General features: G+C 44.7%; 4 protein-coding genes across 6 annotated transcripts; 3 read left to right on the top strand and 1 right to left on the bottom strand.

The window, feature by feature from the left end:
* Positions 1-1,097: 1,097 nt before the first annotated feature.
* Positions 1,098-5,227, bottom strand: LOC115249849 (uncharacterized). The gene is made up of 2 exons (XM_029836317.1): positions 4,070-5,227; positions 1,098-1,223 (listed from the first exon to the last, which is right to left on the bottom strand). Exon 1 carries the CDS (start codon positions 5,013-5,015, stop codon positions 4,260-4,262), a length of 756 nt encoding a protein of 251 aa, XP_029692177.1. The 5' UTR covers positions 5,016-5,227; the 3' UTR covers positions 1,098-1,223; positions 4,070-4,259.
* Positions 5,228-5,388: 161 nt separating this feature from the next.
* LOC105419773 (GTPase IMAP family member 4-like) lies at positions 5,389-7,462 on the top strand. Its single transcript, XM_029836619.1, has 3 exons — positions 5,389-5,522; positions 6,950-7,249; positions 7,434-7,462. The coding sequence occupies exons 1-3, from the start codon at positions 5,444-5,446 to the stop codon at positions 7,460-7,462; spliced, it is 408 nt and encodes a 135-aa protein (XP_029692479.1). The 5' UTR covers positions 5,389-5,443.
* A 1,816-nt stretch (positions 7,463-9,278) lies between these two features.
* Positions 9,279-13,519, top strand: LOC115249848 (immune-associated nucleotide-binding protein 3-like). Of its 2 annotated transcripts, XM_029836315.1 has the most exons (3): positions 9,279-9,431; positions 9,755-9,849; positions 11,327-13,519. In XM_029836315.1, exons 2-3 carry the CDS (start codon positions 9,837-9,839, stop codon positions 12,871-12,873), a joined length of 1,560 nt encoding a protein of 519 aa, XP_029692175.1. In that variant the 5' UTR covers positions 9,279-9,431; positions 9,755-9,836; the 3' UTR covers positions 12,874-13,519. The 2 variants fall into 2 exon arrangements, with proteins under 2 accessions (XP_029692175.1, XP_029692176.1); XM_029836316.1 differs by lacking the exons at positions 9,279-9,431; positions 9,755-9,849 and adding an exon at positions 10,306-10,348.
* Positions 13,520-13,904: 385 nt separating this feature from the next.
* Positions 13,905-26,644, top strand: srebf2 (sterol regulatory element binding transcription factor 2). Of its 2 annotated transcripts, none has more exons than XM_011603543.2 (20): positions 13,905-14,265; positions 17,227-17,615; positions 18,139-18,325; positions 18,406-18,566; positions 18,694-18,846; positions 18,929-19,210; positions 19,313-19,427; positions 19,546-19,697; positions 19,860-20,064; positions 20,168-20,343; positions 20,504-20,753; positions 20,884-21,053; positions 21,144-21,303; positions 21,689-21,806; positions 21,888-21,997; positions 22,302-22,434; positions 23,227-23,398; positions 23,785-23,961; positions 24,669-24,780; positions 24,913-26,644. In XM_011603543.2, exons 1-20 carry the CDS (start codon positions 14,172-14,174, stop codon positions 25,110-25,112), a joined length of 3,516 nt encoding a protein of 1,171 aa, XP_011601845.2. In that variant the 5' UTR covers positions 13,905-14,171; the 3' UTR covers positions 25,113-26,644. The 2 variants fall into 2 exon arrangements, with proteins under 2 accessions (XP_011601845.2, XP_011601844.2); XM_011603542.2 differs by having other exon boundaries at positions 24,910-26,644.
* Positions 26,645-26,708: the final 64 nt, after the last annotated feature.

Raw genomic sequence — 26,708 nt, 5'->3', positions numbered from 1 at the left:
AAGTGATCGGCTGCAGGCTTCCATCCATCCTGGACCTGTATATCTCCAGGACCCGGAGGCGTGCAGGTCGGATCACGGCCGACCCTTCCCACCCTGGTCACGGACTGTTTTCCCCCCTCCCCTCAGGCAGGAGACTACGGTCCATTCGGACCAAAACCTCCCGCTACATGAACAGCTTCTTCCCCTCTGCCATCAGGCTGCTGAACACCAAGTGACTCATCACTGAAGCACCATGTACAGCAGCCAGCCGGACTCATGAACAATACACACGTAGTAAGGTGTGTATTGTGTATTGAGACAAATTCCTAGCTTGTGTAATACTGTGTACTACATGAACAATGGCAATAAATAAATCTGATTCTGATTCTGATAAGTGATCAAATATTTGAAGCACTAAGTAATTTGGCATCTTTTAAATGTAAAAGCAAGAAGAAATGTTGCTGCAGCAAGTTATATTGGTCTCTGGGTGCGTCAAATAAAGATGCTTAACTGCACCAACTGTACAATTGTGATTCCCACTTTTGTTTGTATGTTTGTATAGTGCATGAAATATGACACAATTCCGTCAAAACTAAACTGATGCTGTACAATCATAAATGCAGATCATTTTAAAGAACGACACAAATTTCTTACAGTTGATTCGTCTAATTTAATCATTTTCATGCTTTTACTGTAACAGTAATCTCACCAGCCTATAACATTTGTTTTTAACTGATGTTTATTTTGATGACCAGAAAGCCAGAAAGTGTTCTATAATGGAATAATTCTGGTGTTCTTGTTATTTTCCTGTTTGCATTCACATGAGAATATTTCAAGAACCTTTTCGAATGGTTGACTCGATATGCAATGTAAACAATATATATGTATTGTATTGTGGCAGGACGAGGAACGACTCGGACAGAGCAGATGGTTTAGACGTCTTTATTCTGCAACCAGCAGACCAACTCTCAATGGCGGTTAAACAGTGCATTCAATCAAGGGATAACCACGCCCATCACCCCATGCATCACCTGGGTGTGAGATACACCCAAATGTGTCCGCCACACAGCCCCCCCCCGAACACCCAGAAGGGAGAAGAACAGCAGAAAGAGGGAAAGGAAAAATAACAATTTTACATTTCAGTCCCTGACAGGGGGTTTAATCAGCCTGCCATAACGGCTGCGGCGCCCCTCTTCCGGGAACGCAGATGAGTCGCAGGCAGGAGAAACAAAGTCCACAGCAGGCTGTAAATTAGAACAAAGATCATCAGACGGGACATTCTGGACCTTGGGAGGACGGCCCCGACGGGGGACCTGAGCCGGCAACACATCCTGCCCAACCAGCAAATGCGCCGGCTTCAGCCTATCCAACGTGACCCGCTCCGACCGACCACCCATATCGAGCACGAAACTCTTCGCCCCCGTCTCGAGCACCCGGAATGGGCCGTCGTATGGAGGGCGAAGGGGTGACCGGTGGGCGTCATGTCGTACAAAAACAAAACGAGCTGTTGCTAAGTCCGTCGGTACAAACGACCGCGGAAAACAGTGGAGCACGGGGGATGGAGACAGAGCGGGCCCAGCCGAAAAGTAACTTCCGGCAGGAAAGTTACAAGGAGGCGCACTCTCTGGCAGAAATTCCCCTGGAACACGAAGCGGTTGTCCCAAGACCAATTCCGCAGGCGAAGCATCCATATCCTCTTTAGGAGCTGAACGCAAACCAAGCATCACCCAAGGTAAACGATCCACCCAGCTGTCATCCGAAAGCGCGGCACGCAATGCTGCCTTGAGTGAACGGTGAAAGCGTTCACAAAGCCCGTTAGCCTGAGGATGGTACGCAGTGGTACGGTGAACCTGTGTGCCCAAGGACCTAGCCATAGATGACTACAGTTCCGAGACAAACTGAGGTCCCCTGTCAGAAGTAATGTCGGAAGGGGAGCCAAAACGTGCGACCCAAGCCGAAAGAAATGCTCTAGCGACGTCTGCCGATGTCGTGGAGGAAAGAGGGACCACCTCCGGCCACCTGGTGGTGCGATCCACCATAGTGAGCAGATGAGTGTACCCATGGGATGGCGGTAAGGGTCCGACCAGGTCCACATGCACGTGGTCAAACCGTCTGGCTGGAATCGCGAATGGTTCAAGGGGTGCCTTGGTGTGCTGGTGAACCTTAGCACGCTGACATGCCACACAGGCTGCTGCCCATTCTCTGACCTCCTTGCGAAGGCCAGGCCAGACAAACTTGGCACCCACCAGTTTCACCGATGCGCGGACCCCCGGGTGTGAGAGGGAATGGACCATATCAAAGACCCTGCGGCGCCAGGCCACCGGGACCACAGGTCGGGGACGACCGGTGGAAACGTCACAAAGGAGGGTAGGACCGCCATCCTGTACTACAGCTTTCTCCAGCTTCAAGCCTGTACCGGTGGACTCAAGAGCCCCTATCTCCGGGTCCCCCGACTGGTCAGCCGCCATGGCAGAGAAATCCAGCCCTAAGTGTACAGGACAAATCAACACCCGCGACAGACAATCGGCCACCGGGTTAGCTTTTCCAGCCACGTGCCGAACGTCAGTCGTGAACTCCGACACTGCCGCCAGATGACGCTGCTGACGCGCAGACCAAGGCTCCAACACCTTTGACATAGCGAATGTCAGAGGTTTGTGGTCGACATAAGCCGTGAAAGACCGGCCCTCGAGCAGAAAACGAAAATGACGCGTAGCCAGGTACAATGCAAGTAACTCCCGGTCAAAAACGCTGTACTTCCGCTCATTGTCCCGTAGCTTGCGACTGAAAAATGCAAGGGGCTGCCATGCACCACCCACACTCTGTTCGACCACTGCCCCGACGGCCACATCTGAGGCGTCAGTCGTCAAAGCGATGTCCGCCCGAGGTGCCGGATGGGCCAACAGTGTGGCGTTGGCTAAGGCAGACTTGGCCCCCTCAAACGCCTGGACCCGCTCGGCAGTCCAGTCGACCTGATCCGTAGCCCTCTTCATCCGTAGGGCCTCATACAGTGGCTGCAGGAGGTGGGCTGCCCTGGGGAGAAAACGGTTATAAAAATTCACCATCCCCAAGAATTCCTGCAGAGCCTTAACGGAGACCGGACAAGGAAATTCCGCCACCACTTGCACCTTGGATGGCAATGGAACTGCACCATCAGAAGAAATGCGGTGGCCCAAGAAATCAATCACTGGCAGACCAAACTGGCATTTCGCTGGGTTTACGATCAGGCCATGATCTGCCAGTCGCTGAAAAACCTGCCCAAGGTGGGTCAGGTGCTCATCTGCCGAAGGACTTGCTACCAATATGTCGTCCAAGTAGACGAACACAAAAGGTGAGGTCACGCAATACCGAGTCCATTAGCCGCTGAAAGGTCTGTGCTGCCCCCTTCAGGCCAAAGGGCATGCGCAGGAACTCGAAAAGCCCAAACGGGGTAATCACGGCAGTCTTGGGCACATCCTCGGCACGCACCGGAACATGATGATAGCCCCGCACCAAGTCTACCTTGGAGAAAATGGTAGTGCCTGCCAAGCGAACGGAAAAATCCTGAATGTGCGGAATGGGGTAACGGTCATGGGCTGTGATGTTGTTAAGACGACGAAAATCGCCACAGGGCCGCCAAGTGCCATCCGCCTTGGGCACCATATGGAGCGGAGAGGCCCATGGGCTGTTAGAGCGCCGCACAATCCCTAAACGCTCCATTGTGGCGAATTCCTCCCTAGCCGTCGCCAACTTCACAGCATCGAGTCGCCGAGCGCGTGCAAAAACGGGCGGACCCGCGGTGGGAATGAAGTGCTCCACCCCGTGCTTTGTGACGGCCGTGGAAAACGCGGGCGTAGTAAGCGACGGAAAATCACCCAGCAACCGCTGAAAAACATTGCCCACCGCAGCAAAACTGGCATGTGCCAGCGGCCCAGGTCCCCCCGTCAGACATGGAAAGGTGGCAAAAGACACAGCATCGATTAGACGTCGGTTAGCAACATCCACTAGCAAACCATGAGAACACAGAAAATCTGCGCCTATGATGGGAACAGTAATGGAGGCTAACACAAAGTCCCATGTGAACCTGCGTCCAGAAAAACAAACAGTCACCGACCTGGTACCAAATGTCTCAATAGAGGAACCATTAGCAGCAGTCAGTTGGGGGCCTGCGCCCGAGGATGACAGGTCTGCGCTGCCTGGAGGGAGGAGGCTCTTCTGGGAACCAGAATCCACCAGGAACCGCCGGCCTGACAGGGAGTCTTTGACGAACAGCAGCTCCTCCTGTTCACCAGCGCCCACAGCTGCTACTGAGCGCCGGCCCTGGCGTTTCCCTGCGTCTCGAACGCACATGGAGGAACGCAGCGCCGGGCCTTGTGGCCAAAACGCTGGTGGAAGAAACACAGGTCACTCTTCCTCCTCCGGGAGGAAACTCCAGCAACCATCGCCTGGTCTGTGTCCTCTGGTACCAGCAGCCGAGAATCCGCCAACACGCTCTGCACGGAGGTCCTCCTCGCAGTCAGCAGCACACGATCCGCTTCCTCAGCCAAACCACGGAAATCACCAGCCGCCAAACTCGGGGAGTTCGCCAAGGCCGCCCGGACCGGATGTGGAAGTTGGCGCAGGAAAATGTGCGGGAAAAGGAACCCGCCTTCGTCTGCGCCCAGCAATGACAGCATGCTGTCCATAAGGTCCACCGCCGAACCATCGCCCAAACCCGGCAGGGAAAGCAGTTTGTCCGCCCTTTCCGCGGCGGATTGGCTGTACCTCCGGAGCAGGAGCTCTTTGATCGCTGCGTACTTTCCGCGCGGTGGCGGATCCCGCAGCAGCTGCATGACGCGGCGAGTGGATTGCTGGTCCAGAGCCGCGACCACCAAATAATATTTGGAGTCGTCCTCGGTGACTCCTCGCAGGTGGAAAAGCGCTTCGACATGCTGGAACCACGGGGCCGGGTCGCTCTGCCAGAAGTCGGGCAGCTTCACGGACGCGATGACGCTGGCTGGTTGCGCGTGTCGGGGCGACATTACCGAAGAGGAGATACCATCGTCTGCTGCCTCAAACATGTTCAAAACGGGGTCACCAATGTGGCAGGACGAGGAACGACTCGGACAGAGCAGATGGTTTAGACGTCTTTATTCTGCAACCAGCAGACCAACTCTCAATGGCGCGTTGAACAGTGCATTCAATCAAGGGATAACCACGCCCATCACCCCATGCATCACCTGGGTGTGAGATACACCCAAATGTGTCCGCCACAGTATGAATTAACTGCCAATAAACATCTTCAATCATAATTATGAATCTTTCTTGTCTATAAATGCTTTACAAGATTTGTACATATAAAGAATTGATGATAATTGCACATAAAAGCCATTTTGTTATTAAATTTAAATAAATTTAAAGCTCTGATAACGTTTGTGATCCACCGCTAGATGGCAGCAAGTCTTCGCTCTGAAATAAAGTAACGGTGACGTCTCAACAATTCGAAGAGATGCAGCTTTATCTGGACCGAGAAGATAAAACAAGTTTGGAAGATTTGGAGGGGGGAAAGAAAGACGTGGCTCTTGAGGGTGAGAAGATCTTTCATGTGACAGTTTCTGTTTTTGATCAGAAGGGTGGACAGTTCGCTGAGGACGAGGTCCAATGGCGCCGAACTCAAAGCGCTATTTGGTACCGACCACCAATATAGTGGCATCTATGCGATCACAAGTGTGGGGGCGATCACCGATTAGTGAGATTAAATAAACCGATCACGATTCCATCGCCTGAAGGATCAAGCGCAGTGAGAGGGCCGTGATTATTCGCTCTAATCAGGGGTCACCAACACTGTGCCCGTGGGCACCAAGTCGCCCACAAGCCTTTTCTAAAAATAGCGTCTAAGAAAACTTTTTCTACCGCTATTTTTTTTAACCACACCGCATTTACATAGATTTTAAAATGACAATGTCTTAAAAATAAATAAAAATATAAATAAAGGTGAACTCTGACCTAGTTCAAAGGTCAGTATTGTGCGCATGAAAGAACCTTTGCGCTTGTGGAGAATAAACTAGCGGGCAGTGAAGATGGTGAGTGGAGGGCAATTTTCTACCCCAAAAACATGGCAAAAAGAAGACAGTAAATTTATCATTTTCAAAGTGAATGGGAGGAAGAGTCATTTTTTACTACTGTGAAAGGAAGGTGTGTATGTTGTGGAGCGACGCTTCACTACGCGTCATGAAAGCTACAATGCTAATGCTAACTACCCACCGGGAAGCATTCTACAGTCAGAGAAGGCCCAGGAGCTAAAAAGGGTGTTTATAAAATGGAACAGATTTTGAGCAGAACTGCAGTCGATTTGTTCAGTTAAGATTTATTCAATATGAAACTTAATTTTTTTTAATGTTTAGTTTCTTATGGTTGAAAGGGTCTGGTGAAAACGCAACCTTTTTTTCTGATCAAATGTAGAAGTGATCATCTGAACAAATGCTGAGATTATTAATAATAAAGTGTTGAATATTGATCTTTTCTGTTACCCACTCTAAGTTATTGATACACACACACACACACACAATTTGTTATTTTAGAGGAGTATGTCAAGCGGTAGCCCTTCACACGACTCGGTACCCATGACGTAGCTCTTGGTTTCAAAAAGGTTGGTGACTCCTGCTCTAAACGAAAGTATAATGTTTTACAGCTTAAATAGCTTTGGGATCTCACCGTCTCTCAAGACGTTGGTGGCAGCAAAAATCATATTGCATCTAATATTCTTACAATGGTTTTTTTTACATTTACTTTCACAACTAGATATCTACATTAGTTGGATGATTTTGTTTGGAATTGCAAGGATACATTTGCAACAAGAGGCCAGCTAAAGCTAGTATTATTTGCCACATCTTTAGCTTGCTATTGAGTAACAAATTTACGTTATTTTCCCAACAAACTGCATTCAAGGCATATAATGGTGTATTTAATTGAACTTTTAAAACTTGATGTGATCTGTACATTATTTTTCATGCAGAGGGAAAAGAACAGGAAAGAGAGCTTCTAATGGAAAATGAAAATTCTGAAACTCGAAGCAATGAGGAACTCAGACTAGTCCTCATTGGAAAAACAGGAGCGGGCAAGAGTGCCTCCGGGAACACCATTTTGGGCCGAAGGCATTTCCTGTCAAAGATGAGCGCCAGCTCTGTCACCAAAATCTGCCAGCACGGGATCGCTGAACTTACAGAGAAGCAGGATTCCCAGGAGGATGGCACAGAGAGGAGAAAAAGGAAAATCCTGGTCGTGGACGTGCCAGGTTTCGGCGACACTAGCCTCAGTAGGGAGCAGATTTTGGATGAAGTAACCAAATGTGTGGCTGTCGCTGCCCCTGGTCCACATGCATTCCTGCTGGTGGTTCCATTAGGACGATACACAGACGGTGAAAACCAGGCTCTCTGTCAGTTGGCAGGGATATTTGGGGAAAATGCTGTCTGTCATCATACTGTGGTTTTGTTTACTAGAGGTGATGAGCTGGAAGGCCTTGAAATAGAAACATACCTAAGGAGCTCCAGAAATCCCTTGCTAAACTCTCTGATTGAGACGTGTGGAGGCAGATACCATGTATTCAACAATAAAGAAACTGGTAACACTCTGCAGGTGGAAGAGCTGTTAATGAAGGTGGACAACATGGTGAAGCACACAGCTGAAGGCTTTTACACCAGTGCAATGTTTAAAGAAGCTGAGGCGATCATCAGGGAAGAACAGGAAAGGATGGGGGAGCAAGGGGAAGCAGATGAGCAGTCAGCAAGTGAGGAGAAATTTAGGGGAAAAAGATGCAAAAAGAAGAGGAGTGGCAGCACTTCCAGCCCTCTGACCAACAGACGTAGGAACCAGTCCAGAGGGACGCATGCAGGTGGCAGCAGGGAGCAATCTTTGACATGCTGGATCAAGGCTGCGCTCTCTCCAGCCGTGCTGAAGAGAATTAAGATAGTGGTGGCAGCGGCTGTTACGGGCTTGGCTGTAGGGGCCACGTTTGGGGCAGCTGTCCCTTTAGCAGCTGCAGCCGGGGCAAAGCTTGCCGGGACAACACTTGGGATAACAGGCTCTGCAGGGGCTCTGGGGGCACTAGTAGGGGGAGCTGCTGGTGGTTGTGTTGGAATCACTGCAGGTACTGAAGCTGCCAGCGCTGGCGAGGCTGCTTTCAATACCTTGCAGCAAGTAAGTGCTATTGGCGCAGTCGCTGTAGGCCTGGGAGGAGCTGCAGGACTCACCTTGGGAGTGAAGGCTGTTATATGCGCAGGAGGTGTAGCAAATGTTGCTAGCCCTGCTGCACCTATAGCGGCAAGTGTAGCAAATGTTGCTAGCCCTGCTGCACCTATAGAGGCAAGTGTTGCTGGAGCTCAGAATACTCCAGCAGTAGGGCAAAGTGTGGCTACCATTGCTGGGGCTGTCGGCTCGGTGGCTGCTGTGGCCACAGCGGTCAGTGGTCTGACAGTCAAGGTGGTGAAGGAAAAAAAACACAGGGGAAAAGAAAAGAGCAGTTACTCAGAGAAGACCAGTTATGAATTCAATTTAAAAAAATAAATACTGGATTTAACAAGTAAGCTCTGGTTCACGCTTTACTTCAATTTTATGATGTGCAACTATGGACTATAGAAATGAAACAGGCCTCAGCAAGCGCAGCTAACAGCATAAGTGATCAAATATTTTAAGCACTAAGTAATTTGGCACCTTTTAAATGTAAAAGCAAGAAAAAATGTTGCTGCATCAAGTTATATTGGTCTCTGGGTGCGTCAAATAAAGATGCTTAACTGCACCAACTGTACAATTGTGATTCCTACTTTTGTTTGTATGTTTTTTATAGTGTATGAAATCTGACACAATTCCGTCAAAACTAAACTGATGCTGTACAATCATAAATGCAGATCATTTTAAAGAACGACACAAATTTCTTACAGTTGATTTGTCTAATTTAATCATTTTCATGCTTTTACTGGAACAGTAATCTCACCAGCCTATAACATTTGTTTTTAACTGATGTTTATTTTGATGGCCAGAAAGCCAAAAAGTGTTCTATAATGGAATAATTCTGGTGTTCTTGTTATTTTCCTGTTTGCATTCACATGAGAATATTTCCAGAACCTTTTCGAATGGCTGACTCGATATGCAATGTAAACAATATATATGTATTTTATGAATTAACTGCCAATAAACATCTTCAATCATAATTATGAATCTTTCTTGTCTATAAATGCTTTACAAGATTTGTACATACAAAGAATTGATGATAATTGCACATAAAAGCCATTTTGTTATTAAATTTAAATAAATTTAAAGCTCTGATAACGTTTGTTATCCACCGCTAGATGGCAGCAAGTCTTCGCTCTGAAATAAAGTAACGGTGACGTCTCAACAATTCGAAGAGATGCAGCTTTATCTGGACCGAGAAGATAAAACAAGTTTGGAAGATTTGGAAAAATAACGATTTTTGGGGGGAAAGAAAGACGTGGCTCCTGAGGGTGAGAAGATCTTTCATGTGACAGTTTCTGTTTTTGATCAGAAGGGTGGACACTTCGCTGAGGACGAAGTCCAATGGCGCCGATCTCAAAGCGCTATTTGGTACCGACCACCAATATAGTGGCATTTATGCGATCACAAGTCTGGGGGCGATCACCGATTAGTGAGATTAAATAAACCGATCACGATTCCATCGCCTGATGGATCAACTAAAGGGAAAAGATCAAGAACAGTTCATAAAAGTTCTGTCTACCACTAGAGGGCAGTGATTATTCAATCTAAAACAAAACTATAATGTTTATATAATGTTTATAATGTTTTACAGCTTAATTAGCTGGATCAAGACGACGGAACCAGAAGTTTGAAGGAGTTGAACAAGAAACGTCTTCTTGGAGTCAGACAGAGCCATGTCTTTCCGTGGTGAGTTCATCTTAATGTGACAGTTTCTGTTTTTGATCAGAAGGGTGGACAGTTCACTGAGGACGAGGTCCAATAGCGCCGAACTCAAAGCGCTATTTGGTACCGACCACCAATATAGTGGCATCTATGCGATCACAAGTGTGGGGGCGATCACCGATTAGTGAGATTAAATAAACCGATCACGATTCCATCGCCTGAAGGATCAAGCGCAGTGAGAGGGCAGTGATTATTCGCTCTAATCAGGGGTCACCAACACTGTGCCCGTGGGCACCAAGTCGCCCACAAGCCTGTTCTAAAAATAGCGTCTAAGAAAACTTTTTCTACCGCTATTTTTTTTAACCACACCGCATTTACATAGATTTTAAAATGACAATGTCTTAAAAATAAATAAAAATATAAATAAAGTGAAGGTGAACTCTGACCTAGTTCAAAGGTCAGTATTGTGCGCATGAAAGAACCTTTGCGCTTGTGGAGAATAAACTAACGGGCAGTGAAGATGGTGAGTGGAGGGCAATTTTCTACCCCAAAAACATGGCAAAAAGAAGACAGTAAATTTATCATTTTCAAAGTGAATGGGAGGAAGAGTCATTTTTTACTACTGTGAAAGGAAGGTGTGTATGTTGCATTTGTGGGGCGACTGTGATGACGGCGAAGCAGCACAATGTGGAGCAACGCTTCACTACGCGTCATGAAAGCTACAATGCTAATGCTAACTACCCACCGGGAAGCATTCTACAGTCAGAGAAGGCCCAGGAGCTAAAAAGGGTGTTTATAAAATGGAACAGATTTTGAGCAGAACTGCAGTCGATTTGTTCAGTTAAGATTTATTCAATATGAAACTTAATTTTTTTTAATGTTTAGTTTCTTATGGTTGAAAGGGTCTGGTGAAAACGCAACCTTTTTTTTCTGATCAAATGTAGAAGTGATCATCTGAACAAATGCTGAGATTAATAATAATAAAGTGTTGAATATTGATCTTTTCTGTTACCCACTCTAAATTATTGATACACACACACACACACACACACAATTTGTTATTTTAGAGGAGTATGTCAAGCGGTAGCCCTTCACACGACTCGGTACCCATGACGTAGCTCTTGGTTTCAAAAAGGTTGGTGACTCCTGCTCTAAACGAAAGTATAATGTTTTACAGCTTAAATAGCTTTGGGATCTCACCGTCTCTCAAGACGTTGGTGGCAGCAAAAATCATATTGCATCTAATATTCTTACAATGGTTTTTTTTACATTTACTTTCACAACTAGATATCTACATTAGTTGGATGATTTTGTTTGGAATTGCAAGGATACATTTGCAACAAGAGGCCAGCTAAAGCTAGTATTATTTGCCACATCTTTAGCTTGCTATTGAGTAACAAATTTACGTTATTTTCCCAACAAACTGCATTAAAGGCATATAATGGTGTATTTAATTGAACTTTTAAAACTTGATGTGATCTGTACATTATTTTTCATGCAGAGGGAAAAGAACAGAAAAGAGAGCTTCTAATGGAAAATGAAAATTCTGAAACTCGAAGCAATGAGGAACTCAGACTAGTCCTCATTGGAAAAACAGGAGCGGGCAAGAGTGCCTCCGGGAACACCATTTTGGGCCGAAGGCATTTCCTGTCAAAGATGAGCGCCAGCTCTGTCACCAAAATCTGCCAGCACGGGATCGCTGAACTTACAGAGAAGCAGGATTCCCAGAAGGATGGCACAGAGAGGAGAAAAAGGAAAATCCTGGTCGTGGACGTGCCAGGTTTCGGCGACACTAGCCTCAGTGGGGAGCAGATTTTGGATGAAGTAACCAAATGTGTGGCTGTCGCTGCCCCTGGTCCACATGCATTCCTGCTGGTGGTTCCATTAGGACGATACACAGACGGTGAAAACCAGGCTCTCTGTCAGTTGGCAGGGATATTTGGGGAAAATGCTGTCCGTCATCATACTGTGGTTTTGTTTACTAGAGGTGATGAGCTGGAAGGCCTTGAAATAGAAACATACCTAAGGGACTCCAGAAATCCCTTGCTAAACTCTCTGATTGAGAGGTGTGGAGGCAGATACCATGTATTCAACAATAAAGAAACTGGTAACACTCTGCAGGTGGAAGAGCTGTTAATGAAGGTGGACAACATGGTGAAGCACACAGCTGAAGGCTTTTACACCAGTGCAATGTTTAAAGAAGCTGAGGCGATCGTCAGGGAAGAACAGGAAAGGATGAGGGAGCAAGGGGAAGCAGATGAGCAGTCGGCAAGTGAAAGCGAGGAGAAATTTAGGGGAAAAAGATGCAAAAAGAAGAGGAGTGGCAGCATTTCCAGCCCTCTGACCAACAGATGTAGGAACCAGTCCAGAGGGACGCATACAGGTGGCAGCAGGGAGCAATCTTTGACATGCTGGATCAAGGCTGCGCTCTCTCCAGCCGTGCTGAAGAGAATTAAGATAGTGGTGGCAGCGGCTGCTACGGGCTTGGTTGTAGGGGCCACGTTTGGGGCAGCTGTCCCTTTAGTAGCTGCAGCCGGGGCATCTCTTACCGGGACAACACTTGGGATAACAGGCTCTGCAGGGGCTCTGGGGGCACTAGTAGGGGGATGTTCTGGTGGTTGTGTTGGAATCATTGCAGGTACTGAAGCTGCCAGCGCAGGCGAGGCTGCTTTCAATACCTTGCAGCAAGTAAGTGCTATTGGCGCAGTCGCTGTAGGCCTGGGAGGAGCTGCAGGACTCACCTTGGGAGTGAAGGCTGTTATATGCGCAGGAGGTGTAGCAAATGTTGCTAGCCCTGCTGCACCTATAGTGGCAAGTGTAACAAATGTTGCTAGCCCTGCTGCACCTATAGGTGTTGCTGGAGCTCAGAATACTCCAGCAGTAGGGCAAAGTTTGGCTAACATTGCTGGGGCTGTCGGCTCGCTGGCTGCAGTGGCCAAAGCGGTCAGTGGTCTGACAGTCAAGGTGGTGAAGGAAAAAAAACGCAGGGGAAAAGAAAAGAGCAGTTACTCAGAGAAGACCAGTTATGAATTCAATTTAAAAAAATAAATACTGGATTTAACAAGTAAGCTCTGGTTCACGCTTTACTTCAATTTTATGATGTGCAACTATGGACTATAGAAATGAAACACGCCTCAGCAAGCACAGCTAACAGCATAAGTGATCAAATATTTTAAGCACTAAGTAATTTGGCACCTTTTAAATGTAAAAGCAAGAAAAAATGTTGCTGCAGCAAGTTATATTGGTCTCTGGGTGCGTCAAATAAAGATGCTTAACTGCACCAACTGTACAATTGTGATTCCTACTTTTGTTTGTATGTTTTTTATAGTGTATGAAATCTGACACAATTCCGTCAAAACTAAACTGATGCTGTACAATCATAAATGCAGATCATTTTAAAGAACGACACAAATTTCTTACAGTTGGTTTGTCTAATTTAATCATTTTCATGCTTTTACTGTAACAGTAATCTCACCAGCCTATAACATTTGTTTTTAACTGATGTTTATTTTGATGACCAGAAAGCCAAAAAGTGTTCTATAATGGAATAATTCTGGTGTTCTTGTTATTTTCCTGTTTGCATTCACATGAGAATATTTCCAGAACCTTTTCGAATGGTTGACTCCATATGCAATGTAAACAATATATATGAAATATATATGAATTAACTGCCAATAAACATCTTCAATTATAATGTTGAATCTTTCTTGGTTATAAATGCTTTACAAGATTTGTACATATAAAGGATTTGGGGAAGTATGTTAGAAATGTAAGAGTTTTGTAATGAGAAACTAGGGAAACGGTTATTACAGAAGGACGGATGACACGATAGTTAACAACTGTATGTTCGTTTACCTTCAACATCAATTAAAGGTAAATTTAGTGTGCTGAGTCTTTCCCAGTGCCAACTTGTGATTGTTCTGCTGCTTCCATGCAGGTAGGGGGCGCGGATTATTCAAATAACACAGAAGCGTCTGACACTTGACGTACAATCAGACCACGGCAAATCCGGCCTTCTCATTGGACGATGGTGACTGGTCTCATGACAACAACACCAGGGCATTGGCCAATCACGGCTCGCCTTCGCCTCCGGGCTATGTTTGTGAATGACGTAATGAGCGTAACGCAAGATGGCGTCGTCTTCACCGTAAACCTCTGTGATTCCGATTTTCCAAGTGGACGTGCGCCTCTCTTGAAGTGTTTGTGTTTTTTTCGATAAAGAATAGCCTCGTTCATCAGATCAGGGGTATCGAAGGCGTCGCCGTGCGCCTCGCCTCTGGTTTTTGGCTGCCTTCCTGACGCAGCCCTCCGGTGACAGCCGGGGAGGTGAAGCGCTGACAGACGGGATGGACAACGGAGAGTACCACATCTCCACAGTGGACAACATGGACACGACTTTAGCAGAACTGGGCGACGAGTTCACACTAGGAGATATTGATGGTGAGATTTGTTCTATTTGTCTCATTAAGTTGAGGTCGGGCCACTTCCGGTGTTATTGATAGCAACGCAGTTGTCACGCTGCTCAGCAGGGAGCTTATTTATGTGACATCTGTCCTAAAGTTCGGAATTTAAAATATTCAACTCATAGCCGCCTTTAAAAACAGAAGAGGTTTGGGTAATTCAGTATTAAATTCAACTTGCACACCATCTTATAGTCTGTGTTATATTTGCATTTATATGTCGCACCTTTAATGATTAGTGTTGACATGGTGGGTTTTATATTTATTACACCATTTGCATTAAATCTCCTGACATTCCTCATTGTACATTTATTCAGTTATGTAAAACGATAAGGATCTAAAAAAGTTTAAACTCTGTCCAAAACATCAGAAAGAACGTGATCAGGTGGAGTTGTATATGGAATTTTATTTTTAAGTGGAACCTTAAATAGTCTTATTTAACAGGAAGTTGTGTGAAAAGTGAGGTCAGATGTGGATGTGGACCTCCATTATTACTGTGGCCTTGAGATGAAGCACTGCATTAAGGAAATCTTACATTAATTAAAGGATTTTTGTTGAGGAACATCGGACTCTTTAATTTCTTCTGTCTTTTCAAAGCCCTTGCTGTGGATTCATTTGTACATGATGCAGAAGGTTCATGTCAAATGAAGTCAGAGCTGTAAAGACCGACAGCGTGAGGGTTCTGCTATCAAAACGCCTTTGGGCCCATCATGAAAGGATGGGGATTTTAGGGGAATGTTGGAGTGCAGACTCACCACATTTCCATTAGGGTGGAAATCTGCTGAACGCTAAGTCACCAGACCGAACTGATGGGTGATGCCGTGTGTTTGTGTCGGCTGAGATGAACAGTCACGTTGGCTGTGTAGTGCAAATGAAGGATTGTGTCTATTACAATTGGCAACTTTTGTTGCCTTCGGTGTCTGGTTGTGTAGTCTGATTTCACACAGGCGGTATGTAAAAAGCAGACAGCAACTTGTCAAGCAGGATGCAGAAAGCTCTAAAACTTTATATGTTTGAGTTATTAAAGATTGCTTTGTTTTATTCCTAATGTGCTCAGTGGCATTTGTTTCTATATTATGTTATAAATATATATGTGTGTGTGTGTGTGTGTGTGTGTGTGTGTGTGTGTGTGTGTGTGTGTGTGTGTTTATTTTAGATGCCTCAGTATTACAACCAATAGTGTGAAATCAACATTTTGATTGCTTAACAAGACCAAAGCAGCATATTTCTGGCAATTAAGAGGAGAAAAACAGCAAGCTTTATCATCTTAACTGGTGGCTCTGCCTTAGAACACACTTGGTTAGTTCATTTCTCCCCTTGAGCATTCATGTAAAGTGGAAATCCCCCCCCCCCCCCAACATAAGGCAGGCGTTCATTCTGTATGACAGCAGGTTTACTCTCAACAGTCAAAATATTGAGCAGTTGAGGCCCGTGTAACCCAATTCATCAGAAACATTCCTCCTCCACCAATTACTTTCTTAGCAACTCAGGTCACGTTATGCAACCACCTTTTGTTGCCCAGCAACCTAGAAAACCAATCACCATAGCTCCACACCCCCATTTGATTCATCTATCCTTTGTACTAGCTTATTTAACACACTCAGGGTGCAGAACTCTCTGGCAAACAATAGATTCTAGATGCCAACGTAATGTGCTTGCATATAAAGGATGTCTGTATTTTAGTAATAACGCTTACCATTTGATGCTCACAACCTCGTGATTTTGCATGAAAAGCAGCTCTGTGCAGAGATTTAGACACGCTAATGCTTTTTTCTACACACTAGTCAGAAGTGCTGCTATAGAAGTGGTTACTTTATACAAAATACAAAAATCTGCCTCCCGTGCTGTAGGTACACAACAACAAAAGAGTACATTCCACATGCGATGAGTCTGGATATTTTGTATTGTAACTAAACATCATTGTAGCAGGGGAAAAAATCAAGTGAAAACACACCACAGTAATAAACCAACTCTTTGCTTCTTTGTTTCAAGGTTTTCATGGAAATTAGCTACCTGATAAAGATAACACATTGGAACCTTAAATTGTTCCTGGATTTGATTGGAGTGGTGTGATATCCTGGTACCAGTTCGCTCCTTGTGTTTCCACAGTATCAGATTGCACAGTGGGCACATGCAGGGAAGCAGTGCATGAGGCCAGGTGGCTTGTCTAGTCCTGCTCTGGACTAGACAAGCCACCTGGGTCAAGGCTGCAACCTAATTGGCCATTGCTTGTCCTTGGTGACTGAAGTTGTATCAATGATGACGCGTGCGTGCGTACATGCATGCGTGTGGTTCATGTGTAGAATTTCCCCTCTTGGCCCCACCTGGGCTGCACATACTTTCATATCTTTCTCCTTTTTTAACTGTGAGTTTCCATGAAAATGTGGGGCAGTCCTGGGCACAAAAGAAATGATTTTGAGTTTCTCCTTTGGTGCCCTTAACAGTTTTACAGAATGATGTCGGATATTGTTTTATTGTTTTCTGCAGTATCAGTATCTCCTCGTTTCTGTCAAGTGTCAAGGCTAACAGCCTGAATACAGAGGTGTGACCACAACAGTAGCTCTGTGTTTTATCCAAGGCCAGTTTATCTCACCGTTTGGACGCATCTTCTTATCTTTTGGGAGATAGCAACAGTGATAATTCTGAGTATTATCTGTATGACTGCAACCTTGCCAACATTTGTGGGGGATTCATGATTTCTTTCTTTTGGGACACATAGGGATTAGATGTTGCCAAGGGCAGAGTTTAAAGGTGAATTAATTGTAAATCATTTTGCCATATATAAATCTATGAGTGGTATTTATTTTGAAGGTCTTTTTTTACTTTCTCTTATTGAAATTGAACATGCTGTAAAAAATGATACAGTTGAAATTTAGTTGATCTGCTTCTGTTTGCTGTTCCATGTAGTTAAATGGTTTTTTTTTTTACAATGTGCTTTCAGAGATGCTGCAGTTTGTCAGCAACCAAGTGGGGGATTTCCCAGACTTGATGGAGGACCAGATGACACCGGCGGGCTCTGTGCAGTGTGCCAGCTCCAGCAGCACTTCACAGCCTGTAATCCAGGCCATTCAGACGCCTCAGGCTCCCCAGACTCCGACCACTGCTGTCTATCAGAGCTCCACCGTTAACCTTCCCGCCTCTCAGACCCTTTCCGCACAGCCTTTGCCCCTCACTCCTCCTCTTACTCCCGTCCAAACCCCATCTCCTACCACCTCTGCTGTTTCAGGGCAACAGCTGGTGACCCGTAGCCCGCCCCTTCTTCAGCCGCGGCCTCAGATGGTCCAGGCCATCCAGCCACAGCTTCAGCAGACAGCCCAACCTACTATCCAGGTATCAACTTGGTGTCTATCTGACACTTGCACAGAAGTTGTGTCCGTAACATACTGTAGGTAGCAAATTTACCTTTACTCATCTAGTGATCAGCAACAATAACACAACATAGAAATATGATCGTAACAATCGGTTGAGACCTCTCATGGCATCTTAGTGTGTTGTAAGAAATATACTATGATATCATCGCGACTGAAATTATGATGATGAATTGTCATGCTGTCTCTTTTCTAGTTGCAACACAGAATTCAGCTGCTTCCATCAGTTAGTTTGACGCAATGTTGGACAGTGCTTTTACATTTAACTGTTTCCTACTTCCCTGTAAATGAACAGTGGCTTGAGCTTTTCTTAAAATCTGTCTTGAAATCATCTTCTGTTAATGTGCTGTCCATAATAATAAATGTTTCTTTTGACACTCGAAGTACCTCAGACAGTAACTTAGTGTAAACTGAGAAAACACGAGTTGAAATTCTATTCTATTGCACGTCATTTTATTGTATTATCTATCCTTAATTGAACACAGATGCACACACAGGGGATCTCTGTGCAGACCCAAAGCTTCCCAATCCACACTTTGGTCCAGACCCATTGCCAGACATCTCTGCCAATCCAGACCCAGGCACCCCAAACTGTAATGATTACCTCCAATGATGGACGATTGATCCAAAACCCTGTCATCTGCCACCACAGTCCATCCCCTGGTTTCCAAGGTAACTAAAAAGAGTAAGAAAAAATTAGTGCACACTCCTTTTTTCATTGAATTATATATTACTCATCTGCTTTTTTTCAGTCCTCCAGCCACATATGCAGAGTATTGTGACATCCCCTCAGATGCAACCTGTTACCATCCAGCACCAACGTGTCCTTACACCAGCCTGTCAGACCATCCAAACCCTCTCCACAGCTCCCACCGCAGTTCATGCTATGCAGCAGCAGATGCAGCAAGTCCCCGTAAGAAACGTCGACATAAATCCCACGTGTTGTCTTTGAACATGCAAGAAAAAAAGGATTTCTTTAGCAGTGGTTTTAAAGTACCTATAAATAACTTTAAGGCATTCATTTATCCTTTTTTTGTCAGGTTCTTGTCCAGCAGCCTCAGATTTTGAAGACAGATTCACTAGTTTTGACAACCCTCAAACCAGACGGAACACAGGTGCTTTCCACCATGCCGAGTCCTACAGGAATCACCACCCTAACCACGCCCATTCAAAACACAGCTCTTCAAGTCCCAGTAAATAGCTTGCTAAACATATTTCGCTTACACCCAATCCTCCCAAAAAACAAAAATAACGATCTTCTCCTTCTGTGTCCAGACGCTGATGAGCAGCAACATCCTAACTACTGTCCCTGTGGTGATGGGAGGGGGAGACAAACTGCCTATCAAGCAGCTACAAGGTTCCTCCCACTGCACAAATGTCCCTAGAAGTTTGGAACAGGTTCATACAGTGGGGGGAGGAGCTGTAGTGGGTCCAGGAGGGGTAGTGAAGGAGGGTGAAAGGAGGACAACCCATAATATCATTGAGAAGAGGTACCGGTCCTCCATCAATGACAAGATAGTGGAACTCAGGAACCTGGTCATGGGCAATGATGCCAAGGTTGGTGTTTTTTTATACTTAATTTTTCCTGTTTTTGGTCTGATTACTGAGTCTTCATGTGACTCTGTGTTGACTCTTTTTCACATTTACCTTTCACGACAGATGCATAAGTCAGGAGTGCTGAGGAAGGCCATTGATTACATCAAGTACCTGCAGCAGGTCAACCACAAACTACGACAGGAAAACATGGCGCTTAAGATGGCCAACCAGAAGAATAGTGAGTGTAACTTGATACCTGCCTTGTTGTAGGTCACTGTTTGGATTGGATCTCCACATGTATCACATTAGCTCCTAAGACAGACCAAAAAGCCTAAACTGTTTTCTGTCTATCTCAGAGCCTGTGACACTGTCTGAAGATATGGAGCTGAAACCGGAGTTAGTGGTGATGTCACCTCCTGCCTCTGACTCTGGTTCTGGATCTCCTCCCCAGCTCTCCCCTTTTTGCGTGGATTCAGAACCAGGCAGTCCTTTACTGGACCACGAGCAGGTAAATACATGAATGCAGGATCATACGCGCCATGTCAGCGTTAGAACACACACTTGTGAAGTAGTACGCGATTCGAGTTAAGTTAAAAATGGCATTGTGTAAATTATTCTATTAAAGTGTGTTCATTTATTCTCCCTAACTGATTTCATTATCATTTTCCAGTTAAAGAGTGAGCCAGATTCTCCTCCCTCAGTTGGAGTGATGGACCACTCTCGACTGCTCCTCTGTGCCCTGACTTTTTTTTGCCTGTCACTTAACCCCTTGCCGTCATTGCTGGACACTGAGACTTCAGGGAGCACCAGCTTTTCTTCAGGCCATGGACCATCTAGAACACTTGTCTGGTTTCCAAGTCACACACAAGACTTTGGTGAGCAGGCCTAGACTGTCTGTTTTCCAGGGTGTAATGCACAACTGTAAGATCTGAATGCTGGTATTGAAACCAAGGTCCTTGTTGCATGTTTGTTTCCCAGCCTCCTGGCTCCGTTGTCTGTTGCCGTGGGTGATGGTGTGGGTGCTGAGTGGCGTAGGAGCAGTGTGGGGCTGTGTCAGGGTGCTCTACCTTTGGGAGCCCATCACACCCCTTCACTCACCTAAATCTGTGTCATTCTGGAGACACCGTAAACAAGCTGACCAGCATCTTAACAGGGTGAGCACACAGCGTTTATTATCAGGTGTGTTTAGAGAAGAAAAATATCTCTAAATGTAAGTTTTTTGTTTGCGTGCCATGACCATCACCCTCAGCTCTCCTGTCCATTTCTGCTTAATATAAATACCTCACTGTTGGTCCTGACTGCTCTCATCTGCAGGGACATTACACAGCAGCAATGGCCAGTTTGGAGACGTGCCTGTCCGTCTTGACCAGAGCCCTTCCCTCAACCAAAGTGGACCTTGTCTGCTCACTGTCCTGGAATGTGATCCGTTACTTATTGCATCGGCCAACACCTCTCGGCTGGCTGGTTCATCAGGTTGGGGGAAAGTATAAAGGGGAGGAGGCTCGGACAAGTGCGAGGGACGCAGCACTGGTCTACCATCAGCTGAGCCAGCTGCAGCTCACAGGCAAGTGACAAGTGCAGAACGTGGCCCGAGTGCTACCAACGGTTCTCGCTTGTGCTTCAGCACCATCAGCAGTCGTGCGCAGGTTGGTAGGTTTTAAACTTGGTGCTTGTTTGTCTGCGCCTCTCCATAGGAAACCTGCCCCAGCGCAGTAGCTTGTGGGCTTTGTCTCTGTCTCTGAGCGCTGTCAACCTCAGCGAGAGTGCGCAAGCCAAGATGGCTCCTGCACAGCTCACGCAGATATATGTAACTGCAGCTACTGCCCTGCGGACTGTCCTAGGCCACCACCTCTCCATTCTACCTGTAGGTTCAAGAACGCAGAGGAAACTCAGAAGGTGATGCACTTCAGTTTTGTGGAATTTACTACACAGCACCATCCTCTTCCTCCCACAGAGTTATCTTTTGAGCTGTGCAGAGAATGTTGGCACCAAACCAGTCCCCGACTGCCTGCACTGGCTCTTCACCCCGTTGGGTAGGCAGTTCTTCCTGAGCTGTGATTGGTCAGTGAAGTCTGAGAGTACCTGTGAGATATACACTTCTCAGAGAGACCCAGGTAAGCTGCAGGAAAACCAGATGACTTGATGGAAAAGTTCATCTCACACATTTTTAGCAGCATCACAGATCCTCAAAGTTCTGTATTCTGAGGGCATAAATCTAATTGAAAGAACAATAGATAATTGTCAGGAAGAGAAATAACATTTTTAAAAGAAAATTTAACTCTGAATTATTACTGGTCACAGTCTGAAATGCAGATATCCTTTTGGATTCTTAGTGGTTTCAGGGATTTGAATCAGTTTATCTCTTTAAGATGGGATGAATGCTATTATACAGAGATATATTCTCTTATTATTGCATATATAGCTTGTCTGTTGTTGCCAAAAATGCTGCTTTCCTGGTGTAAGCTGCTTTATTTTAACCTTGTCTTGATGTTGTTCTAGCGGATCCCATTGCCCAGCTCCACCGCTGTTTCTGCAGGAAGCTTTTGGAGCGAGCTGTCCAAACCCTCATCCAACCACAGAGCGACTCCGTAGCAGACAAATACAAGAAGGACTCGGGGTAAATGGAGCAAATCCTGCAAAGGTCCATCACCTTTCTTGTGACTGAACGCGTCATCAAACCTTCCTTTTGTTTTTTCAGGGAGTTTTCCAGCGCACTGGAATTTCTCCATTTATTGAACAACTGCACCGAGGACTCGTCTTCTCCTCGCCCTCCCTTCTCGACTCCGCCTAATCACACCACCATTCCAGGTGTGTCTTTCATGATGTGAGAAGCCCTACCCAACACAAATTACTTTGGGTGTTTGTCTGGGCAGAGCGTGAGGACTAGGCAGATTGTTTCATTACTGTGAACACCACAGTTTCACTTTGCGTTCCCGATAAAACGAAAGTGCCACCCTGTTTAACTTCACAAAGCAATTTAAATCATCACACAAAAATTGAGCTGGTGTCATTTTTATCACAATGTTTCGCCTTCAACCGCCAGAGATTGTCAAAGCAAATTTTTAAAACCTTTTAACGCAACTCGCCACATTTGTCGTCATCTCTTCACTAGTGGGAGATCCAGTGAGCCGATGGTGGGCTTTGGTTCTGAAGGCCACTGTGCACTGGCTGCAGGGTGAGGACGCTGTGGTGAGGTCACTATTGGCAGAAGCAGAACGGATGCCAAGGGCGCTGCACACTCTGGAGTAAGTGAAGGAAAATGTTGGAATGACAGCATTTGGCTGTAAATAATGTTATGTGAAAGCCAATTAGTAAAGGACCCTTTTTGATACATTTTGTATTATAAATGGTACTTACACATAAATCAGGGCAATAATAAGTGTGTCTTTTGTTATGTATGTCATTTATCTGATGCTGAAAAAATAACTGAGCTGTGTTAATTCAGATTTGCATTTATTTTGTATTTACCGTATTGGCCCGAATATAAGACGACCCTGATTATAAGACGACCCCCTCTTTTTCAAGACTCAAGTTTGAAAAAAGACTTTTTGAACACCAAATTTAATTTTTATACAGAAAATAATTACAGTACATTTGAAACAAATGATTATATCTTCGACCCACTTTTCTCCAGATTGTCGCTACATTTCTCTATTTTCTGTTATCTCTTCTCTTATTTTCTTCTCTTTTCTTTCTTACCGCTATTTTTTACTTTTCTTCGTGCTACCGCTATTTTTATTTTTCTTCTTCGTGACAGGGGTTCGCTTTGGCCTGGGACGTTTAGTTCAGCATTCGCTTTAAATATATCTGGCGCCATCTAGCGTTGTGAATGGGTATAATGTCTAGACCGCGAATGTAAGACGACCCCCACTTTTTCAGTCTTCTTTCAACGCAAAAAACACCGTCTTATATTCGGGCCAATACGGTAATTGATTAAATGACCATTTTCCTGTGTAAGTCATTGGTAGCCTTCATATTAGTAGCATGTCATACACCGAAGCCGTGGTAATAATACATCCCCTGCATCTCTGCTTCAGGCATCCTCTGCCCAAAGCTGTACTACTGCTGTGTAAAGCGGTCCAGTTGAGTCTCTCCCCACTGAAAGGAGAAGGAGCCATTTCCTGTCTCTCCCACTGTGACAGAGCCAGCAGCTATATGTCCTCCAGTGTTGCCATACCGCTCACCCAGTCTGGAAACTGGCTGAACAAGGTAGTGTAAAAATAAAAACGTCTAAATACTGACTCACTCTGGCTTGTGCTTCCTTAATCCTGTCTGCTATCTTGCATATTTGCATATACAGCATGCATTTAAATATAAAAATGATGCATGCGTTGTTGGGGCTAGGCAAGCAGCCATGGGGCTGTGTGGGTGCACAGTGTGGGTGGCAGGAGGTGGCTGTGGTGCATTGTAGTTGCATTGCATGATCCTGAACCTGAGTGCAATGTATCTGCAGTGCAGCACAGAGGCCCCCCCAATCTACACGCACCTGCTGCCCCATTTCTTTTCATGACAAAATGTGTCCAAAATGTGGTGTAAAATCCTGTTCACTGGTTTGCATCACAGTGTTTTCAGAACCGTTTTCCGTTTCCCCAAAGGGTGTGGAGCTTCTGGTGTGTGACCTTCTGCTGACTCTAAGAACAAGTATATGGCAGCGAGGAAGCAGCAGTAATGGAGAGCCCGGTCCAGCTCATGGATCCCAGTTGGCTGGATTCCAGAGAGACCTCAGTGCTCTCAGGAAGGTCACACAGTGCTACAGACAGGCCCAGCACAAGGTACATACAAAGCTAATCGTGGTGTATGGGAGGTTACTCACAGGGAGCTTGTGGAGGATATGATGGAGAGCAATTACTTTATTCTGTGTTCATTTTTTCATGTTTTCACACACACGCTGAGAAATAAAATTAGCTGTAATTTTCTTGCTAATAAAAAGTGTTTACTCTCATTACAAACCTATTAATCTTCTGGCTGCTATGAATCCTCCTCAATTACATTTGACTTACCGGTAATTGCATTAAGGAACAATAACTAAACTGCAGGTGGAATGTTCCTCATTTAGAAAGGGTGGAACAGAAGGGGCAAGAGCTGCCTTTACTAACACATCAAAGACTGTGGGTGTGTATTTCTGGCAGGTTTTTGAGACATTGCTTTCTAAATCCATTTCATTTAGTTTGTCTGTTTGCCTTACGAAATAATATTTAAAAAAAATAATCTATCACAATCAATCAATGAAATTACTGAGCAAGTAAATCTAATGTTTCTTTCTTCCCAGCACACAATAGCGCCACCCAGGGGTGACAACATATTTAAAATCTAACAAACGAAAAAATGCAGAAAATGTTTTTTTTTGTGTCATTAATAATTCTTTCTTTACATCAAATATATGAAAACTTGTTTGTTTGGGTTTTTTGTTCAAATTAATGTGTACAGACAAAGTGGATGCACTTGTATGTTTGTTTCAACATTTAATTCTTTTTTGTAGGTGTTTCTTCATGAGACCACAGTAAGACTGATGGCTGGGGCCAGTCCCACCAGAACACATCAGCTGCTGGAGCACAACCTCCGCCGTAGGACACACAACTCTTACGCTGCTGGTATGAGACACTCCACACTACTGGCTGCACACATGTCATGTGTAGTTATTGTTGATCTTAACTGCAAAATACAAAGAAAAAAACAGGCATATGCATATCAAAAGAAATTCATGTGTGATATTCTCTCAGAAGGTGAGAGGGAGAGGGCTCACGCCATCCTGCTGGCCTGCCGCCACCTGCCTATGCCCTTGTTGACCCCTCCTGGGCATCGTGCACGCCTTCTCGCTGAGGCCAAGCGCACCCTGGAACGCGTGGGAGACCGCAGATCACTGCAGGACTGTCAGCAGATTCTTCTGCGTCTCAGCGGGGGCACGACCATTGCTGCCTCCTAAAATCACAGAGAACAAATGATCTCAGTCCTTTAAGTCATCTAAAGATTTAAAACTGGCTTTTCGTTCATCAATAACGTGTAATATAGATATCATTTCCTCAGATTCAGACCAGGGGTATACTTACAGAGACATGTTGCAAGATTCTCTGCAGAGAAGGTTGCAGTGGCTCTTTAGTACATGTTCCTTTTCATGCTCACTTTTAAAGTCACGGAAATCTAGCAAACTGTCTCAAAGATAAAATGTTTCATAAAACTGGGAAAAGGGACCGTCGTCTTATAGCTGTTGAATATTATTGCAGCGCAGTAGCCCATTGATTAGCTATAGAAGAGCATGTTGTACAATCATTATTGGCACAAAGCAATTTGAGTGCTGCAATAACTGTGTAATGCCTCAGTAGAATTGAATGCCTCAATTAAGGGAATAGGATACAGAGATATACTATTCCATTTTTAACCGCAGAGCTCTTGGTGATCTCCTCCTACCTACCTCACACAAAAATTTGGAATTAACTGACCATATTAGGAGATGCTTGTGTTTGTGTAGCATCATTTTTATTTTACTTTTCCAGAGTGCTTTAGTCAAAACATTAGGGCAAATCCCAAAACTATAGGGAACAAATGATTAAGCTTTGTCTAAATAACTGAGGGAATCAGCCAATAAATTTGAATATGCTTTTACACATACACCTGATATTTAAATGCAAACTCACATTGATTGTATAGTTGTATATATGCAGGAAAACAGGAATACTGTGAGCAAGACATGCATCAGAGACGCAGAATGGTTTTCTATCAGAATCTGCATGTGATGGTTTGAAACAAGCACGTGAGAAGACTCGTCTTTCAGGGTTGGTTTTTTTTTTCAATTGGAAAAAAGGTCAGGTTGAATTTGTGAAGGATCTGCTGCAGAAGGCAGAAAACATCCATGAATGTTCCTGCGGTCTTTGTAAACATAAGACGCTCAGTTACAAATGTTTAAAAGAGCAAGAATAATATTCCTGTCATGTCATACTCTCAAGCAAAAATGGCCTTGATGTTGTGTAAAGAAAAAATATTTTATCATTTTTCATCATATTTAGAATGATGGAGAAAGTTGTATTTTTTTTGTAATTGTTGACACGCAGCACTTCGTTATTTCTGTTTCTGTACTTTCATTATCTTATTTAACGGATGTATTGTGATACTGTTGCTTTTAGGAGGGTTGGAAATTGCCAGTTCATCTCTGGTAGGTTTATTTTCTTAAATAAGTAAGTAATTATTGTGATACATATTAGATTGTTATGACTTTTTAATTAATGCTCCTAGGGATTTTCAGAGCTTGTGGTCTTCCAGCTTAACCTGTGCTGTGTCTTAAACTCTTTCATCAGTTTAGATCCTTACTGGTAAAGTGCTGCAGAAAAGCAACATTGAACCCAACATTATTACCAGACAGATTTGCTGTCAATATATTTTTTTCCCCTTTCAATATGCTTTATTGTCAGACATGTTCATTTCAATTGTTGTTTGTTTTTTATATTAAAACATAAAACATCTGCTACTGTGTATTTTTGACATGTGGATTACAATATAACCCATCCAGACATGTCATTATTATATT

The sequence above is a fragment of the Takifugu rubripes genome, chromosome 5 (genome assembly GCF_901000725.2).
Source record: "Takifugu rubripes chromosome 5, fTakRub1.2, whole genome shotgun sequence".
Taxonomy (NCBI): Eukaryota; Metazoa; Chordata; class Actinopteri; order Tetraodontiformes; family Tetraodontidae; genus Takifugu; species Takifugu rubripes.
This window is presented reverse-complemented; position numbering and strand designations above follow the sequence as displayed.

Coding starts and splice junctions, on each gene's coding strand:
- LOC115249849 (XM_029836317.1), bottom strand. CDS start 5,015: ATGTTTGAGGCAGCAGACGATGGTATCTCCTCTTCGGTAATGTCGCCC.
- LOC105419773 (XM_029836619.1), top strand. CDS start 5,444: ATGCAGCTTTATCTGGACCGAGAAGATAAAACAAGTTTGGAAGATTTG. Junction 5,523..6,949: donor GAAAGACGTGGCTCTTGAGG/GTGAGAAGATCT, acceptor TTTTTCATGCAG/AGGGAAAAGAACAGGAAAGA. Junction 7,250..7,433: donor TTTCGGCGACACTAGCCTCA/GTAGGGAGCAGA, acceptor TTTGTTTACTAG/AGGTGATGAGCTGGAAGGCC.
- srebf2 (XM_011603542.2), top strand. CDS start 14,172: ATGGACAACGGAGAGTACCACATCTCCACAGTGGACAACATGGACACG. Junction 18,847..18,928: donor ACACAGCTCTTCAAGTCCCA/GTAAATAGCTTG, acceptor TTCTGTGTCCAG/ACGCTGATGAGCAGCAACAT. Junction 20,754..20,883: donor GAGCCAGCTGCAGCTCACAG/GCAAGTGACAAG, acceptor GCCTCTCCATAG/GAAACCTGCCCCAGCGCAGT.